The following is a 20,546-nucleotide window of genomic DNA, read 5'->3' as shown; positions in this document are numbered from 1 at the left end:
TGCTTAACAGTGAAACTTTTACTTACCCCCCCAAACCCAGCTCAATTTTACTTGGGGTCCTCTTGGCTAATTCTAGCTTAAAGTGATTTCTTAGAGAAGTTGCTCAATCCTTCAAGGACAGAGACTGAGCTTTTTTTCATCCCTTAAAGCTAAACACAGGGTCTTAAATAGGAAGACGCTGAATCAGTGTAATGTATAAATGAGAACATGATTTTTCAACTTTTGTTATGTAACATGTATGTAGAGATAGGCTTATAAGCACCTTCAAGGAAGAAAAATGATTGTGGTATACTTTGAATAATGCAGATGTGTGATGATGTGTATGCCAGTGCTTTGGCCACTATACAGTGGACACTGACAAAGATGGAGTCCTTCCCTTAACACATTACACCCAAAGTGCCCATTATCTAGTATAGGAAGCTATTACAAAGAAATCAGATGAACCTACCAGGGTCTTCCAGAGGACTTTGAATCGAACTGGATAATCCTAAAAGAAAGGAAATTAAAGATAATTATTTGCACGAATATCCAATTTTTTTGTCCTTCCAGGATCCATTTACCTTTTTTTCAGGGAAGAGAACCCCACTTTCGAAAAGAAGACCTGTTCCACATAGTTTGAGTGGAATGGTCTTGTCCATCCCTCTTCCGTGCAGAGACATGGTAACCCACATCCTGTAAAACCCAACCATGGTGGTGTTTTGTGGGATGGCTCTAAGAACCAGGTAGTACCAGTCAGTTTGTTGCCTGAAAGTGAGAGTTCTCTCCTCTTTTGTGAGGTTGAAGATAACTGATAAAAGTTGTCTTTCTTGCCTTGTATAAATAGCTGAGAATAAAGCTAAAACAGGGAGCCAAATTACCATCAAAGCAGGGCATTGACTTGTCATTTGAGTGCCTGGAATTTGAGTGTCATTTGAGTAAGTTTCACTTACTCCTGAAACTCATCTTCTTTTGGAGATCCTAGATATAAGAATCTATAAGTTCCCTTTACCTATGCTACTTGGGTTTCCATAACGGAAAGAGGCTCGCAACATTATGTAGGAGGTTTAAATAACTTTAAATATTTATCTGATTCTGTTTCCTTCCCATCTCTTTTTTACAGGATGTATGCTGATGAAATTCTCTAAGTTCAGTTGTTTAGTCTCTGCCTTCTAACTCCTAAAACATTCACAGAGTAGAAATTGGAGGCTGGATTTTGTGCTGAAATGTCTGATAAGAAATAAACTGAGATGTGGTTTTTGGTGACCTGGTCTTTCATCAGTTTTATTCAATTTACTTGAGTGAAAAGAGGAGACAAAAATGTATGTGTATTGAGTTTCTACTCAATTCAACTCTTTCATGACAGATCCTGATGGAGAAGATTTTTTAAAAATCAAGATGATTTTCAGATTAGGTGCTTTGGTGAAGGTCACTGGCTGGTTAGATGTGGTCGATTTAAGATTAGGGTCCAATTGGGTCTGACCTCTGAGCCCTCCCTGTCCACCATCTGGAATGTCATACAGTGAGGAAGAATGTTGACTCTTAGGTCTCAAAGCACATTTTTACCTTTTAGTCAACTGCTTTGACATTCATGGTTTGGCATTATTGTTTGGGGGGAAATTATGTTCTGGAGAGAAGTATATTGCTCTATAGGGAATTTGAGATTTGAACTTGGAGACGTTAATTCTAGTTCTGTGATATATATATATTTATTTTTCCACTGAAGAGCTCCGTGGTTATGAAGTTCAGCCTTTCTAGATCTTAGGCTTCCTCCTCTGTCAAATAAAAGATATGAGGGCCGATCATCTCTCAAATCTATCCTAGTCTACTTCTGCTGGTACACACTTCTCAAAACTCTATACTTCTCCTATTAGAAATTCTAACACCCTGTGTTGTGATTATATGCACTGATGACTTTCCCAACAACGAACCCAGCATATGACAAATAATAGATGATCAATTAATATCTGTTGAATAAATAGATGAGGGAAAGAAGTCTGTTCACTTTTGTATCTAGAATACTACTTTTTAATATATGTTTTTCTACTGACCAAAGAGTGATCTTTGAAATTGCAGGAAAGAACCTGAAATTTTGCTGGCGAGAAGTAAAACTAAGCTAATGGAAGATTTGAGTACTATGGGGCTCAGTCCATCAGTGTGTATTTTAAAGAGGACTTTCCTTTAATTCAGAGCTCAAGATAAACAAAGAGTTAACTCACAGTTTTCAGATGGGAGATGTACTTTAAAGTGTAAAATGGTCATTTTAGGATGTCACTGTAATTCAGCTTTTAAGGATTGGTAACTGAGCCATCTTGGTGAACCTTCCTGTGAATGAAACCTTCCTTAATCAGCTTTTCCTATATTATTTCATCCTGGGAAAGAAAAGCAGTAGCTAAGCCAGAAGCAAGCAGAATAACAACAAAAAAAAAGGAGTCTGTGGCCAAAGCAACAGAAATACTTTTTTTTTCTTTCACTTGTGTTTGTGAAGGAGAAGTAAGAAACATAATTTTTTGTCTTTGTTTGGACATTGGACAATACAAATCACAAGAACATTTATTTTTGACATACTATTTTTTTGGTGTTCTTTGGGATTTGGACCCTAATTAAAAAATATGTGTTTCCTAGCCCTTCTTACTGTGAAAATCCTTGGCAATATAAACAGATGCACTGGTTGGCTTTTAATTCTGACACCAGACTGTCTGAAATAATAGCTCTGAGAAAGTGTGAATTCTTTCATTCCTCAAGCTTTAATTATAAGTACTTAATTTGTTTCTCTTTCTATTGCTGACTATCATACCAATCTGTTTTATTTTTTATCTGGCTAAACATTGTGCACCTTAGAAGCCCCTTATTTGGAAAAGTTTATTCTGCATCAGAAGAGAGAAACAAGTTGAAAGTTTGACTTATCTTCATATTCCAGTTCACATCACTGTAATTTAACAATTAACATATTAAGTGGTATTCTAAAATTTTGAGTTATATAGGTCTTTATGATGACAGAATTAGGATCTTGATAAGCAGTTTGAAAACACTGAATATTTCTCATAAAAGTTGATTCATCATTTGAAAAATGAGCCAAGTTAATAGCTTACTAAGTCATCTTGACCTTTCACAGTCAAAGATATTCTTCACTTTTTGTGTCCACCGTTTTTTACACCTCGTAACCAATTTGCTGGCACATCGTTTTCGGCCACGGGACTGACTGTGGTGGTACTGGCTTCTGTCCTTACATGAAGTACCACATCTGCACATTAGCCAAAAAAGTCATCAATTTCTGGAAGTAGGAGCTTTTCTAAAGAATTGCTAGGTCAAATCTTTTTAAATATTGTCATATATCTTTTAAAGCTTCACTGAGTTGAAATGTGCTTTTTATTTTCTAAGAGAAAAAGAAAATCAAAGAAATGCAAGTCCTTGATGGAACTCATGATAAATATAATGAAGAATGTCTTATGTTTTTTCTCCAATTGGTCTTTCCATTTACATTTTGAGACGCTTTCATCAATTATTTTGGAGCCTAATACTAAAGATGTTAAATCCTCTTTGTAAATATGATGGAAACAGGATTGTGGATAAAAGGCAATGTGCTTTAAGTTAGAAATTTTTATCTCATTTCATCCTTGTAGCAATCCTAGATATTATTGGCATTATTATATAATTGTATATATTATTACTTTAGATAGTTCTGTTATTTTCCTCATTTTAGAGGGGATTGAACTAAGATTGTATCCTAGTTCACAGAACCTGGAAGCTGTGGAGGCATAGACTTGACCTCTGAAAAGGGTCCCTTCTGCTGCTAGAGTTTGTTGTTGTTGTTTAGTCTCTAAATTGTGTCTGACTCTTTTGCAACCCCATGGACTGTAGCTCACCAAGCTCATCTGTCCATGGGATTTCCCAGGCAAGAATACTGGAGTAGCTCGCCATTTCTTTCTTCAGGATATCTTCCCAGCCCTTGGATCGAACCTGTATCTCCTGCATTGGTTCAGTTCAGTCGCTCTGTCATGTCTGACTCTGTGATCCCATGGCCTGCAGCAGGCCAGGCTTCCCTGTCCATTACCGTAGGCAGTTTCTTTATCACTGAGCCACCAAGGAAGCCCACTGCTAGACATTACTGCAGTTAATGAACCTGTTTTATACACATGATCTCATGTAATCCCCTGTTCCCCCTAAAAAAAGGCTTTCCTGATAGCTCGGTTGGTAAAGAACCCGCCTGCAATGCAGGGGACCCTGGTTTGATTCCTGGGTTGGAAAGATCCACTGGAGAAGGGATAGGCTATCCACTCCAGTATTCTTGGACTTCCCTTGTGGCTCAGCTGGTAAAGAATCCACCTGCAATGTGGAAGACCTGGGTTTGATACCTGGGTTGGGAAGATCCCTAGAGAAGGGAAAGGTTAACCACCCCAGTATTCTGGCCTGGAGAATTTGGAGTCACAAAGAATTGGACACAACTGAGTGACTTTCATTGTCTGACACCCCCCAAAAAATATTAATATAAGGTCTATTATACACCCATTTTACAGATAGAGAAACTGAAACTCTGGTAACAGAATTTTCTCAAATTCGCTCAGCTTGCCCATTAAACTGTGTTGGCGACATGAGGTTGGAAGTGAGGGCTGCCTGACTGCAGTAACCCTGTGCTCAAAACCTTTATTTTAAATGGCTTTGTCTAAATAGCATTTGTCCAAATAATAGCATTTGTCTAAAGCTTCAGAATTTACTATTTAAATCTAGTAGACAGCACCAAAAAAATTCTTTGGTGTGCAGTGACTGAAATAAACTATTTTAGGTGCCAAAAAGACTTAAAGGTAAGGGCCAATGAAATAAATGCTGTTTTGTTGTTTTATTTTTTTTTAACAATGATGAACAGGAATCTAATGTTCATCAGATTAGATGATACATATGTCCAGTGGTAAAAGCAGAAGCTAGGGATTTAGGCTCCTGGATTACTTTTCTAACTCCCTTTCACATGACACGTCATTTAATTCCTTCACCTCCAATTTATCTCCCCTAAATTCAGTTGGTCGTGATAACATCTCTTCAGGAATGGTGGTTAACAAACAAACAAACATGGTGACATTCTCTTGACCTTTTTCCAAAAATGCAACCGCTCTTTTGTCCATTTTTTACTTTTTTCCCCCTAAGTCGAAAATTTGTTTACATGAACTTAGAGTTTTGAGACTATGAAGTCTCAGTTGCCCTTGGGTTCCATGACTACATTTTGGGGCAATAGCTTGTATAGCCACGTTAGCTTCTAAGTTGTTTCCTGTTTTTCTTGGTCTTACTGCAATCCTTGCCAAAGCTTCCCTCCTCCTCTGCTGCATTAGTAATGCAAAATGAAATTCATTGTGCCCATTATATCTGTTAAATGGTTTCCATTTTAACTTGAGAAAAATGTATTGACGTTCATGTGTTTGGCATGGAAAATGTGTATATCTATCGAAGATAGCAACTTGTCTGTTGGAATTACAGTGCATTATGTATAATGCTTCTTTTAGCCGTGCATGTACATTTCCTGGAATCTTATTGTGTCAGAGCTTGGAAAGTTTACACAAGCATTGGTAATCTAATTTTTGTCTGGTGGGTGGCTGTGGAAATATGGAGTATTTAAAAAAGCAAATGTCTTGGCCATCTGTGCCAGGCAGGGGTGTCTAGTCAGGTGGGGTAAAAGCACTCATCAAAAAAACGTTTTAAAAATATTGCCCCGAGTCTAACCTAAATATTAATTTCCCAAGAGCAGAAAGACTAACAGTTACTGTAACATGGTTTTGAGTCCATTTCTGTTTATTCTCTTTGGGAGTTCTAACTGTAAGGTGGAGGCATCCATTTTATCTTTCTCCTGCCTCTTAACGATAATCCTTCTCTAGACTATATTGTCTCCTATGTCTTTTGTCTTCTGCAGACATGAGTCTTTGGCTCATGAACATCTTGTTAAGGTCTGTTGAGGATTAGGGGCTGTGACACAATTTTCTTGCTGAGTCTTTTTATTGGGGATTTTTCAGTTGGTTTGCCTTGGAAGTCTTTGAAATATCTTCTATCAAGCAATGATTTTCATTTTTCTTTGTTCTTCTTAACATCGGGGTTGTATTTTGCTCCACTGTTCCTGGGGTCTGGGTAATGAATTGTATTATTTAATAGGTGAGTGTGAAATTCTGTGTGCAATAGCTGGACTGCTCTCTGCTTCTCAGAGTTGCTAAATCCTCCTCACTGCACGGCTGCTGAACTGTGATGTAGTTTTTGTTTTGTAGCTTTAACTGGATTTCAGTCAGCCATCTGAAGCCGGGTTTCTTAACTTTGGCTCTATTGTCCTCTGGGGCTGGATAGCTCTTTGTGGTGGGTACTGTCTTGTGCATTGCGGGTTGTATAGCAGCATCACTGGCCTCTACTCACCAGATGTTAGCAACACCTTCCCCCAGCATCTGCAGGTATTTATTCCTGATGTCCCCTGGGGGGCGTGAAATCACCCCATTTGAGAATCACTGATCTAAAGCAAGGTTGAAAGACAAGGCTGGCGTGATGTAAGGAATTTCCATAAAAAGCACTGAACTCAGGCAACGCAATGACAATGCTGAGAGAGCTTTGTGTCTTAGAGGATATGTGGAGAAACTGTATCACACATCCCTGGAGAAAATACTGTAATAATTGTCTGTAGTTTCTTAGACTGAGTAACAGAGGAGGTAAGGGTCACCTTTTAAACTGCTTTGCTTCTGATCAGCTAATTATCTTCTCACCCTGTGATGCCTTTTATCTCCCCTCTAAGCAACTTGACTCACATAAGTAAAATTCTAATTCTTCACAGATTTTCACCTTAACTACGTTTCTACCCTAACCTCCCTGCTCTTCTGTTTCACCCACTGGTTTTCCTTGGCTCCATTGGGAACATGGTGCCCATTTATTTCTTTAATCCACTTCACCACCTCATAGTACATTCTACTCTGAGGATGAATTTTAACAAGATGCTTTTTACTGCATAGTACACTCCAGTAAAGAACTAATGTTTACGGTGATGTGTATCCCTATTCCAACTGAAAAGCGGAGGTGCCGCAGACCACTACTGTGTAAACTTTCTCCTGTTTGACTTTTTCTCAGTGCCTCTTTGAGTGAGTTACATCTCTTATATTTAATGGCAGTCTTATGGGCCTGTCCACAGGGTATCTATTTGCTGCTGAAATAGCAGTGAAGATAGCCCACGAATGAATGAAGTCATCAAATGTATTTGATGATAAAATCAAGGATATTTTTTAATTTTTTGATGATGTGAAAGCTGTGGAGGGATGCTAACAAATCTGTTTGATCAATATATGGAATATAAAAAGGAGAGGAGACAAGACTGACTGATGAATAAAATGAAACTGACGCAAACAGGCTGACAGCCAGCTGTAAGTCTCTTTAGGGCAAATGCAATTAACTTAGAATAATAGACTCAAATTTGATGGTTAGAAATGCATTTTTATTAACAATCACAGGCCGAGTCATTATGCTCTTATGAATAAAATGGTACTTATATTTCGTGCATGTGTGTGCATGCATATATAAATATATATATATATATGTCTCTCTGTGTATATATCCATGCCTCCCACATTCCTGTGTGCTCTGCCTACAATCGGGTTGGAAAAGTTGATTTTTAGAATAATGTACTGTAAAAAGGAAATTCATTCATAAATTGTCTCCAGGTCTATAAATTCTGAATATTCTCCCAAATTACATATATAAAAATCATACTACTTATCTGGTGCTATTAGACATAAAGCCAGTGAGCCCTGGTCCCAGAACTGCTGGTCCTTTGGGGATTTGGAATTGCAATCAGGGATTTACAGATTTCATTTTGAAGAGGAGAAGTCATTACTAGAAACCTAAGCTCATTTCCTCTCCTTTAATAGCTATTTTAAATCATTCATTTAGAAAATACATTAACTATTTAGGGTACTTGAAATGCATTTCTCTTGGCATTGTCTGCATTTTTTAAAGAGTTTTTTTTCTAAAAAATTTTTTTTTAAATGATGAGAATTAGCAGAAAAAGATCAAATGACTTCTGTGTGATAAAAACTTATTCTTGCATAACACTTCCTTCTCTCATTGCCCAAGAGGAAACAATTTAAAACTTTAACAAAATGCTAGAATACTATAAGTAAACTTTTTAATGCCATAGAGTTGGGAAAAAAAAGTATGCTACCCTTAGAAAATTAAAAACTGGACTTTAAATATGGTTAAGAAGTAGCATATGGTCAAAAGTCTTTTAAAATGAATTTGTTAATAATTTAAATCCAAAGCAGTTTTAATTCTGTATTGCTTACTTAATATTGATACCCGCCTTAACTAGGAAGTGAGTAAAAAAATAAATAAATAAGAGAGATCATAGGAAAAAATAAGGAGCTTTATTTTCTACAAAGAATTCAGGATATGGAGTCGCAGACTCCTTTAGATATATGTATTTTTTTCAAATGCAAAATAAAGCTCCCTGAGTTATGTAATTGCTATTCTTCAAAAGGACATCATGAAGGTTGACAATTTAAAATGTACTCTTCCTGTCACCATCCAATTTTTTAAAATGTCTACTGATGGTGTTAAAAACAATCTCCGCAGAAGAGGGCTGCCATTGCCAATTTAGGACACTGAGTTTGTTATTAGCGTAGGCATATTAGATCATCCTCTTGCTCTTCCTGCCTGCTTTGTTCTTTTGATATGGCAGGGAACTGAAATTGACAACAGCCTACATTTATATAACAGTAACTTGCATTGTTAAATATATATGTGTAGATAGACAGATAGAGAGTTCTTTTATTCCCCAAAGATATCAAAGTTCACTACACGCCATGAAAAAAACCACAGAAATATGCAGATGCGTCTAGGGTGAACCATGACAACTATTTAAAAGCATCAAGTATTGACAGCCTCAAGATTCTGAAATAGTTCATAGTCATTTTTAATTTTGGATATTTTTATCCCTTTAGAAAATTTCTGTTTTCTTCAGGAGAAGAGGAGGATAGAAAGGTCACATTTTGTTAACTGAAGTAGTTGAGAAAAGTGAGCTGGGAACTTAGCTGTCCAAGTCTACAGGCCTTGACAAACAGTGTTGTGGTAAACATGAGGCTGAATAGACTGCTTTGTATCAGTCAGTGTTTGATCCATTGCATTCATTAAAACCACATAAAGTAAACTCAAAGTGGGGAGTCTTATGATTGGATAGGCACTCCTATAAATAGGGTTGTATGTATGTGTGCTTGGTTGTGCCTAACTCTTTGTAATCCCATGGACTATAGCCCGCCAGCTCCTCTGTCTATGTAATTCTCTAGGCAAGAATACTGGAGTGGGTTGCCATTTCCTCCTTCAGGGGATCTTCTCGACCCAGGGATCAAACCCACATCTCTTGTGTCTCATGCACTGACAGGCAGATTCTTTACCAACTGCACCACCTGGGAAGCTCCACCATATTAAATTTAAAAATACCAAATAAAAATACAGGATGCTTAGTGACATTTGCATTTCTGATAAATGATGCATAAGTTTTAGGAGAAGTAGGTCCCATGCAATATGTGGAACATACTTAATACTAAAAAAATATGCATCATTTAGCTGAAGTTTAAATTTAACTAGGCATCCTGTATTTAATCTGGCAGTCTTCACCATAAAAGCAAGGCTTTGTGTACTGTTTGGAAAATAGATTATAACTGGGGTAAAGAAAGTTTTAGAGAAAAACCAATAGAACTTTTTGTTATCCTTACAACAGCCTTACCATCTTAAAATTTTTAAGTCTCTTTTCCCCTCAAAGAATAGCAGTATACAATATTATGTTTAGATTTGACTCTCTGCTCAAAACTTTATGATTATAAGTCCTGCACAGAATATTTAACAATACAAGGCTCAGGTCATATCATAGTTGGTGTCTGTCTCCATGGCTGCCATGAAGGATAGATAGTTTTTTTTAAAATGTCTTGTTTGGGTACCAGATACAGAGCAAATAGGAGAAGTCTAAGCTGTGCTGCTTGAATGAATTTATTCCCTCACCATTGAATTGATTTTCTCTTTCCTTCCAACTTTTTGTCATTTCCCTTCATTTTCAGACACATTGATAATATTCCCTCTATAGCTGAATTTCCATTTTGAGATACTCTTCAGCATGCACAGGGTGAAATGTCATACCATCTTAGCAGTAGGGTATAGACAATATTTCTTACAAGGATAGAACTAGATTAGGTCTGGTGATGGGGAGAATTAGTGAAGTTATTTTTTAAGGCCACCAGGCAAGTTGTAGAAATATTTAACTTCAGCTATTCAACTATATTCTTGAGCACTTCATATGTAGTCTTTATTATTTAATGTATATTAGCTATTATACACCTGGAGAAGGAAATGGCAACCCACTCCAGTATTCTTGCCTGGAGAATCCCATGGACAAAGGAGCCTGGCAGGCTACAGTCCATGAGGTCGCAAGAGTCAGACATGACTTAGCAACTAAAGACAGAGAGAGAGAGAGATCTATTATACAAATGAGTTAAGAATTTTCTTAGAGGACTTTATAGAATTTTTATCTTAGGCATTGTACCAGCCTTTCATTGAACCACAGAACCAAGCAGCAACTATATTGTATTAGAATTTTGATATATAAGATTATATCTGTTTCAAAACTCAGAATTTAATGACTCTTTAATATCAAAAGGTAAATCCTTTTATTCCCATCATCATCTTTGATTTTGTTCCTCTTATAAACATGCTATGACCATTTGCCAAGGAGGTATAAAGTGAGAGAGATGTAGGGGAGACAAGCAAGAAGCAGAGTAAGTTAGGGCCTTAGAAAAGATTCAAGGTAACAACCATACAAAACAGGATTATGGTCATCAAGAAACCAGAAGCTGAAAGTTCATCAAGAACAAAAATAATACCAACATTTTGTTTCTTAAATGTAAGTTTCTATTTATTTTCTGTGAAAAAGAGATGCTTACTCTTCTTTTAGATTAAGTTAGACATTACCTTAACAAATAAAGCAGAATTTTCAGTTAACTTCATCAAAATAAAAGTCCAAACAGTTCAATTTAATCCATCTTTATATTATTTGAAGGATAGGGAGGACAGCGGTAGGGGACCCAAACTAATATTTACTATCTGCTCCATGCAGGCACTGTGCCAGGGAATGCTAAACTATAATCTCTGACCTCAGGACTCTTTGACTCATGATCTAATGAGAGAGATAGAAAGTGAATAATTACTATGCACTATAATTAAGTGCTATAAAGACAGAGTATATTGTACAGACATGGTCCAACGTAGAATGTTATCGCCCTTGTAAAGCAACTGCAGGAATGTCTTCACTGGGGAGATAATGGTTGAGTTGGATTCTGATGCAATTATCAACTGGCCAAAAAAAATTGAAAAGACATTTTATGTAGGGAGTGCAACAATCGTGTTGAGTCTGAAGTAATATTAGAAGCAGACTGGTTTGACTAGAGCATAGCAGGAATTCCAGGAAATGGGACTTGAGAAATAGACATAACTCAGAACTTGGAGGCCCCATAATATCATAGAAAAGAGAATTTGAAGGAGCAAAAATATGGTCAAATTTAGGAAGAGAATGCTTGCAGCAGATTGGAAGAGACAAGGTTAGAGCACTGTTTGGGGTCTTCCAATCATTAGTTCAGGTAAGAGATTTGTTGTTGTTGTTTAGTCACTAAGTTGTGTCCGACTCTTTTGTGACCCCATGGACAATAGCCCGTCAGGTCCCTCTGTCCAAGGGATTTCCTCGGGACATACATTGAAGCAAATTGTCATTTCCTTCTCCAGAGGATCTTCCTGACACAGGAATTGAACCCATGTCTTCTGCATTGAAAACAGATTCTTTACTGCTGAGCCACCTGGGAATCTCTTCAGATAAGAAATAGTCAAGGCTTAACCAGGATGTCCATTTGTAATTCAGAACGTAATAAGCCAAGGAACTCAAGAGCTGCACGTTCTGAAGAGTGGTGATAAACCTGGTTAACATCAAACAGGATTGCAATGAGGAGGCTGCCATATGTGATTTGTTTGCTGATGGTGGCCTCTATAACTCAAAGGAAAGGATATCAAGGGAAGGAAAGTGAGTCAAATTTATTGATGGTAAATCATGTTAAAAGGAAATGGATCAGGCAGCTTTAGTCTCAGTATTCCAGTTGACAATTTCACAACCATCTTTTTCCCCGCTATGGAATTTTATCCATTTGGCTGAAGAATACCCTAAAACTCAGAGGTGTTAAAGGTAATATTGTAAATTCACAGAGCTAGAAAGTGATGGTGTGGAGGTCCTCACTTAAGTCTGTCTAACCACAAGGTCTCTGATCTCTCCTTTAAATTGCACAGCCTAGGATTAACTTCAGAGGGATGCTTGTGTTTGGACCAAGTTGAACAGGGATTTAATTGTATGTCAGAGATACTTCAAGTAATCTCTGCAGGAGTATGAAGTAGTTTCAAGAGCTTTGTGTCTCTAATATTTTCTAACTGGCTTGAAAGTTCAGAAACGTATTGATTCATTCATTCATTCAATATCTAGTAAGTGCCCTCTTTCTTATTTTCAGTCATAATTTGGAGCATTAGTGTCTAATGAAAGGAACTTATGCTGTGCTTGTGTAAGTGTTGGCTTGGATCCAATTTGGGAAATGCAGCCATTGCTGTGATCCCCAAGTCCCAGGAGAAAAAGGAACAGAAAATAATAAAATTTCAAATTTTCCCTTCATATCCTTCTTTTTAGATGAATCATCTTTTTCCCTTCCCTCTTTCATGACTGCCCCATTAGATCACAGTGAATTTTTCCCTAAGATACAGCCTTGTATGTGCCTCTGCTATGAAAAGGGGAAAAAAATGTAGTGTTTTTGGCCACTGGCGAGCTGCCAATTCCAGAGTACCAGCACGTTGAGAGTCATCTTTTGTTGATTTCCTCTCTTGCCTTTTCTGGATGGTGATGAGACTCTCATGTGGCATGAAGCCTGTTTGCTCCTTACTGTATTTATTTTGTTAAGATTAAAGTTGCTAAGATACGGTAGTTATTTCAAATTGTAACTGCTGATGCCAGTGGTCATAAAATAAAGAACTAAAATTCCTTTATTTGCTAATGCTAATAAAAAAACATTCTTGAGGGGGCGAGGGAATTTTCTGGCAAAAAAAAGTGAGCAGTGAGCAAAGTGGTCTAAGTTTTAGCACATAATTAGATCCACTAGTCCAACTGATGTTGAGCTATTTTGGTCAAAAATGAAGAGAGAACTTCTGCCTTTGAGTTGTTTGTTAAAGTATTGTTTTTAAACAAAGAAATGGTCAGGTTGTGCAAATTTTGTGTCCCTTTTTCTATTTAGTGGTTAAAGCCAAGGGATTTCTTTTTCAATCTGTTGCTAGTTATTCTTCTCTGTTCCATAAATATTTTGAGGGATTTGAAGTTTTAACATTTTCTCGTAACTTCTTGAGTTGGCCCCCTTAATTCTTCTCATCTCGTGTATCTGATGCCCTAAATCTCTCATTGTATTTATTTTATCCTTAGTACATAATTTTTCAATTACTTGTAGTTTTATTGTTTTCAATGACATTCTTTTAGGTAACTGAGGAGATGCCACGTTCTATGTTTCAGATTTAATTGCTATTGACCAAAAAGCATTCTGTATTTTTCTTCATAATGAATGATTGTTTTAAAAACTCAGAATGTTTTCCAACAAAATTCAGTCAATTCTAAGACATTCCTTTGAGCTCATAGGTAAATATTTTCAACTAATACTTAAAAGAAAAACCATTAAACTATTTGGGTGGAAAAACAGTCTTAGGGCAGCCAGTTTGGCAAGGTTTATTCTGTATATGTGTGTAATTTCAAATTACTGTATGTTTTTATTTTACAAAAATTTCCAGCTTCCCCAGGACACTTCACAAACTAATATCCAGAGTTTCCACTGGCAATCCTTCGTTTGTCCTGGAAGCATCTTGCAATATGGAACCAAGAAAATACTGCGTTCCCTTTGGATTTATAGACAGGAACATATGTATTTCCTTTTCAGCACACAATTCTTTTCAGGGGAAGCCAGGTTTAATGGGCATATTGTCAAATAATAAAGATTCACCAAAACTACATAGCTTGTTTGGCTGAAAAAGTGATCTTCAGTAGAATTTAATCTATTTAGAGAAAGATAAACTATAAAATAATGACGTATCTCGATGTGATTTGATTAAAAGTAATATTGTGTGAAATCACCATTTAAATACCTTTTCAGAGAGACTGAGAGAATGTGCCGTACACTATTGAATTGTATTCATTAAGCTTATTTCTAATACCCAGTGGACCCTTATTCCACAACAAGCCTGTGGTTAATTGTAATTCCATTAGAGAAATTGCAGAAAGGTGGTTTCTGCCCACATCTTTGGAGACAAAGTGACTCCTCGGTGGTCACCACAATAACCTCTGTGGTTATTGCCTTCTTAGAACTTTGAGATGCCAGTCCTTTGTAGTTTCAGTTCTAATATCTGAGTTCTTAGAATTTAATGTCCAGGAGGTAAAGTCATTTACCACAGTCTTGAGCCTTCATATTCTGTGTTGGTAGTTCATCTTTTCCATAATAAAGGCACCATCTGAAATTTTATTTTACCCGACTGTTTATACCAAGGTCTAAGATTATAGATAAACTGTCACCGTCTACTTTCATATAATAGTGGGTGTATGTCAGAGTGGTTTATTGGTCTGAACTTTTCACTTCCCTAAAACAGCATTTTACCTGTACACCCTTGCTCTGGCTCATGATGGGTGACAGAGTTTACAGACTCCTTCTTTATGGAGAGTCTAGTACTGTGAGTTGACTTGACCAAAATAAAGGATGGAATATGAGCACTGTGATTACAAATGTGAACTCATGCCTTTTACTTTGAGAATAACATGACTAAATAGTTGATTTTCCAAGAAAAATGAGAACATACGTGTAGATCTGGACCCAGCTTTGAGCTAAGCCCTCCTGTACCCAGCCCACATTAGCCAAACTGTAGTTGTTGCACAGATATGCAAGCAAGAAATAAATGCTCACTGGCATTTGTGACTGATATCTTGGGTAGTTTGTTATATAACATTATTATGGCATTGTCTGACTAAGCCAGTCTGCCTGGTTATAGTTCCTTAACCAGAGTCTTCAAAATAGCATCTGCAGAGGTGTCAGGTGCTGATGTACAGGAAAACATCTACTCTGTTCTCTTTTGGTTCCATGCTACTTTTGAAGCTGAGTTCAGGCTCTGAACAGATTTGAAACGTTTCAATACATTTATGAGTCATGTGTAATTGATCAGTGCCCAAACCTATTTCTTAGTGAAAGAGAATAAAATGGGAGATTTTTGAAAACTTGAAATAGTTTTTGAAATGGAGCTATACAAAGTCTCGGTGTAATTCTTACCCAACGTACCACATAGGTTTAAAAGTATGTAAAGTCTTAGTTTAAATTTAAGCAGTATATGCTGTACCTTCCACTGGAGTATGGTGGCGCATACTAGTGGTTCATAAACCCTTCACAAGGACTACTTCATTTGCATCAGTGTAGTATTCTTGACTGGAGAATTCCATGGACGGAGGAGTCTGGCAGGCTACAGTCTATGGGATCACAAAGTGTTGGACATGACTGAGTGACTAACATATTCACTTTTTTTTAATGACCTTTTTAAAAATGAGTGATAGAGGAGGAATGAGCCTTAACTGAGGGTATAAATTGTTGTAGTAATAGCTGTCAAATGGATTAATGTAGATTAGAGAGTAATAGGTTAGAAGCATGACTCTAGAGTTATAATCTCAAAAGTTAAGTAAACCCAGGTGAAAAACAGAAATCAGTTAAGTAGGCCAGATGATAGGAATGGGACATGCTTGCAAAGTGGATAACATGTACCCTATTTATAGGAGGTGGGTTCAGTTCAGTTCTGTTGCTCAGTCGTGTCCGACTCTTTGTGACCCCATGAACCTCAGCATGCCAGGCCTCCCTGTCCATCACCAACTCCCAGAGTCTACCCAAACTCATGTCCATCGAGTTGGTGATGCCATCCAACCATCTCATTCTCTGTTGGCCCCTTCTCCTCCTGTCCTCAATCTTTCCCAGCATCACAGTCTTTTCAAATGAGTCAGCTTTTCACACCAGCTGGCCAAAATATTGGAGTTTCAGCCTCACCATCAGTCCTTCCAATGAACTCCCAGGACTGATCTCCTTTAGGATGGACTGGTTGGATCCCTTGCAGTCCAAGGGACTATCAAGAGTCTTCTCCAGCACCACAGTTCAAAAGCATCAATTCTTCTGTGCTCAGCTTTCTTTATAGTCCAACTCTCACATCCATACATGACTACTGGAAAAACCATAGCCTTGACTAGGCGTACCTTTGTTGGCAAAGTAATGTCTCTGCTTTTTAATATGCTGTCTCAGCTGGTCATAACTTTCCTTCCAAGGAGTAAGTGTCTTTTAATTTCATGGTTGCAGTCACCATCTGCAGCTATCTTGGAGCCCAGAAAAGTAAAGTCAGCCACTGTTTCCACTGTTTCCCCATCTATTTGCCACGAAGTGATGGGACTAGATGCCATGATCTTAGTTTTCTGAATGTTGAGCTTTAAGCCAACTTTTTCACTCTCCTCTTTCACTTTCATCCAGAGGCTCTTTTTAGTGAGTATTTGGCTCTAATTTTGTCATGCAGGGCACTGCACTGTCTTTGAACACCTACTATGTGCCAAAAACTATTCTAGATACTACAGATACAATAGTAAACAAAACAAACAGAAATCTTCATGGCATTGATATTCTGGTCATTAAACAGACCATAAAAAATTGAGTGAAGTAAAAAAAAATTTAGGTGGTGTTAAGTGGTAAAGAGGGGAAAAAAAGAGCAGAAAAATGAGGTAACACAAAACAGCCAACAAAACCTATTTTAGAGAAGTTTGAAATTTTTACTTTGAATACAAGTAAAAGGAAATATTCTACTCCATGAAATAAAAATATTTAAATATAATAAAATGTGCACTCATATCTAAAAGCAAAACAAAATCCAAAAACGTTTCTGTTTTGCTCATTGGTAAAACTGAGTTGTTTTTGCTTTTGCTTTTGCTTTTTTGCTTTGGCTCCATACCCAGCTGTGGATGTGACTGGTGATAGAAGCAAGGTCCAATGCTGTAAAGAGCAATATTGCATAGGAACCTGGAATGTCCGGTCCATGAATCAAGGCAAATTGGAAGTGGTCAAACAAGAGATGGCAAGAGTGAACGTCGACATTCTAGGAATCAGCGAACTAAAATGGACTGGAATGGGTGAATTTAACTCAGATGACCATTATATCTACTACTGTGGGCAGGAATCCCTTAGAAGAAATGGAGTAGCCATCATGGTCAACAAAAGAGTCCAAAATGCAGTACTTGGATGCAATCTCAAAAACGACAGAATGATCTCTGTTTGTTTTCAAGGCAAACCATTCAATATCACAGTAATCCAAGTCTATGCCCCAACCAGTAACACTGAAGAAGCTGAAGTTGAATGGTTCTATGAAGACCTATAAGACCTTTTAGAACTAATACCCAAAAAAGATGTCCTTTTCATTATAGGGGACTGGAATGCAAAAGTAGGAAGTAAGAAACACCTGGAGTAACAGGCAAATTTGGCCTTGGAATACGGAATGAAGCAGGGCAAAGACTAATAGAGTTTTGCCAAGAAAATGCACTGGTCGTAGCAAATACCCTCTTCCAACAACACAAGAGAAAACTCTACGCATGGACATCACCAGATGGTCAACACCAAAATCAGATTGATTATATTCTTTGCAGCCAAAGATGGAGAAGCTCTATACAGTTGGCCAAAAACAAGACTGGGAGCTGACTGTGGCTCAGATCATGAACTCCTTATTGCCAAATTCAGACTTAAATTGAAGAAAGTAGGGAAAACCACTAGACCATTCAGGTATGACCTAAATCAAATCAGCTCAACATTCAGAAAACAAAGATCATGGCATCTGGTCCCATCATTTCATGGCAAATAGATGGAGAAACAGTGGAAACAGTGGCAGACTTTATTTTGGGGGGCTCCAAAATCACTGCAGATGGTGACTGCAGCCATATAATTAAAAGACGCTTACTCCTTGGAAGAAAAGTTATGACCAACCTAGACAGCATATTTAAAAGCAGAGACATTACTTTGCCAACAAAGGTATGCCTAGTCAAGGCTATGGTTTTTCCAGTGGTCATGTATGGATGTGAGAGTTGGACTGTGAAGAAAGCTGAGCACCGAAGAATTAATGCTTTTGAACTGTGGTGTTGGAGAAGACTCTTGAGAGTCCCTTGGACTGCAAGGAGATCCAACCAATCCATTCTGAAGGAGATCAGCCCTGGGATTTCTTTGGAGGGAATGATGCTGAAGCTGAAACTGTAGTACTTTGGCCACCTCATGCGAAGAGTTGACTCATTGGAAAAGACTCTGATGCTGGGAGGGATTGGGGGCAGGAGGAGAAGGGGATGACAGAGGGTGACATGGCTGGATGGCATCACTGACTCGATGGACATGAGTCTGAGTGAACTCCGGGAGTTGGTGATGGACAGGGAGGCCTGGCGTGCTGGGGTTCATGGGGTTGCAAAGAGTCGGACACAACTGAGTGACTGAACTGAAAACTGAGTTAGTCCAGTTAAGAGAAAGGTTAAGAAATGCAGATATAAGATTAATTATGAATCTATATAGTTTGAATCTATATAGCAGGAATTTAGTAGGCATGTTTGTATTTTTAATATTCTTTTCAGAACATTAATTTTTTTGGTAATTGTACAGAATAAAACCTAGTTCCAACTACACACAAAATATCATATGCTAAATAATAATGAAAAAACATTAGTGTCAATTGCATGATTTTAACAGCTGTAATGTCTGTTTTTGGCTTCTGTTGAATTTAATGGATAAATTAAAGTCATATTTTAAGACTACTTAAAAGAATCTTTAAAAAAAAATCTCAGCTCTAAACACCCTAAAATTGCCTATTTTTATTCAATCTGCAATTATTATTTTGTTTTATACAAGTTTTTTTTTTTACATTATTATAAACAGATGTGAGTATGATCTGAAATAATATAATCCACCTTAGATACAAAAGATATAGAACAAAAATAAACTCCCTTGGGGATTTCCTTTCAGTAAACATTGGAGAAAATTCATTTTCATTTAGACAGCTTTGGAATACTAAATACACGTCTATCTTCCCCAATGGTGAGGTGGCAAAGGTAGTTCCACTTACAGACCAAAATGTGGAAAGCAATTTTCTTCTATGAAATCAGTGATTGCCAAGAAGTTCATTACTTAAGTTTCTCACTGGGATAGAATAGGTAGTCTTTTTCTTGCAATTATAAAATGAAATTAGAAGTCCTTTCATCACTTAATCACTCTATCAGTGGCGATATCCAGTCACCTCCCTCTGCATGGTAGTTAAACTGTGGGCAGTTTCTTATGTTTCTCTGTACATGATTTATGGATATATTGCACTTCTCATTTTTATTTAAAAAAATAAAAGCTTATTATATACAATGATGTTTATTTTTCCCTTTTGCTACCTTAACATGTTCTTTAATAATTTTATAGTATTCCCCTGTATTTGGCTAGTAATAAAATTGTGGCATTTAGCTTGTTTCCTATACTTTTGTAAGACAGACCTCTGATTTTATGAGTTTTGCATTTTCGGCTTCAAACAACCATGAGTTGGAACTATTTGGGGGAAAAAAATTCCAGAAAGTTCCAAAAAGCCAAACTTGAGTTATATAGCATTTACACTGCATTAGCAGCTATTCATATAGCATTTACATATGTATATACATATAGCATTCATATAGCATTTACATTGTTTCTGGTAATATAGGCATGGTTTAAAGTATATGAGAGAATGCACATAGATTGTATGGAAATGCTATGCCATATTGTATAAGCTCAATATAAGCTTAGATTGGGGAGAAAAAAAATCCACCTACAATGCAGGAGACCTGAGTTCGATTCCTGGGTTGGGAAGATCCCCAGGAGAAGGGAATGGCTCTCTACTCCGGTATTCTTGCCTGGAGAATTCCATAGATAGAGGAGCCTGGTGGGCTACAGTCTATGGGTTCATGAAAAGTCAGACATGACTAAGTGACTTTTCACTTAGCATTGGCAGACTTTGGTATCTGCAGGGGTTGTGAAACCAATCCCCTGTGGAAGTCCGGCAGGACTGTAATAATTTTCGGAGTGAATGGGGAAGCAAATTGAAGAAGAAATAAGTGCAAGTGAAAGTTACGGAGCAATTAAGAGTAAATAGTTCAATTAACAAAAGAGTAAACTGATTTAACCATGCTGCTTCTTTGATATCAGGGAAGTTATTTTGAGGCATATCGTTACAAAACAAGTAAAAAACAAACAAAAATGTTAGTAAGCTATAGAATAAAGAACAGAATTGTACTAATATATGATGTATTTTTGTGTATGTAAAACAAAACTATGAAAAGTACTTTGTGATTTTGTGGGCATCATGCTGCTGCTGCTGCTAAGTCGCTTCAGTCATGTCCGACTCTGTGCGACCCCATAGACGGCAGCCCACCAGGCTCCCCTGTCCCTGGGATTCTCCAGGCAAGA

The 20,546-nt window shown here is 37.3% G+C and overlaps 1 protein-coding gene across 2 annotated transcripts in view; it reads right to left on the bottom strand.

Moving 5' to 3' along the window:
- The window catches only part of LOC108638602 (myoD family inhibitor domain-containing protein), a 108,589-nt gene that overhangs the window by 41,377 nt on the left and 46,666 nt on the right, over positions 1-20,546 (bottom strand). Inside the window, exon 2 of one of the 2 annotated variants that reach the window (XM_018066703.1) lies at positions 449-487. The exons of the other annotated variant lie outside the window; for it this stretch is intronic. Within the exon in view, the coding sequence (XP_017922192.1) occupies positions 449-487 (39 nt within the window). The remainder of the gene's footprint in view (positions 1-448; positions 488-20,546) is intronic. 2 annotated transcript variants of the gene reach the window in all.

This window comes from Capra hircus, chromosome 22, assembly GCF_001704415.2.
Source record: "Capra hircus breed San Clemente chromosome 22, ASM170441v1, whole genome shotgun sequence".
In the NCBI taxonomy this organism is placed as follows: Eukaryota; Metazoa; Chordata; class Mammalia; order Artiodactyla; family Bovidae; genus Capra; species Capra hircus.
This window is presented reverse-complemented; position numbering and strand designations above follow the sequence as displayed.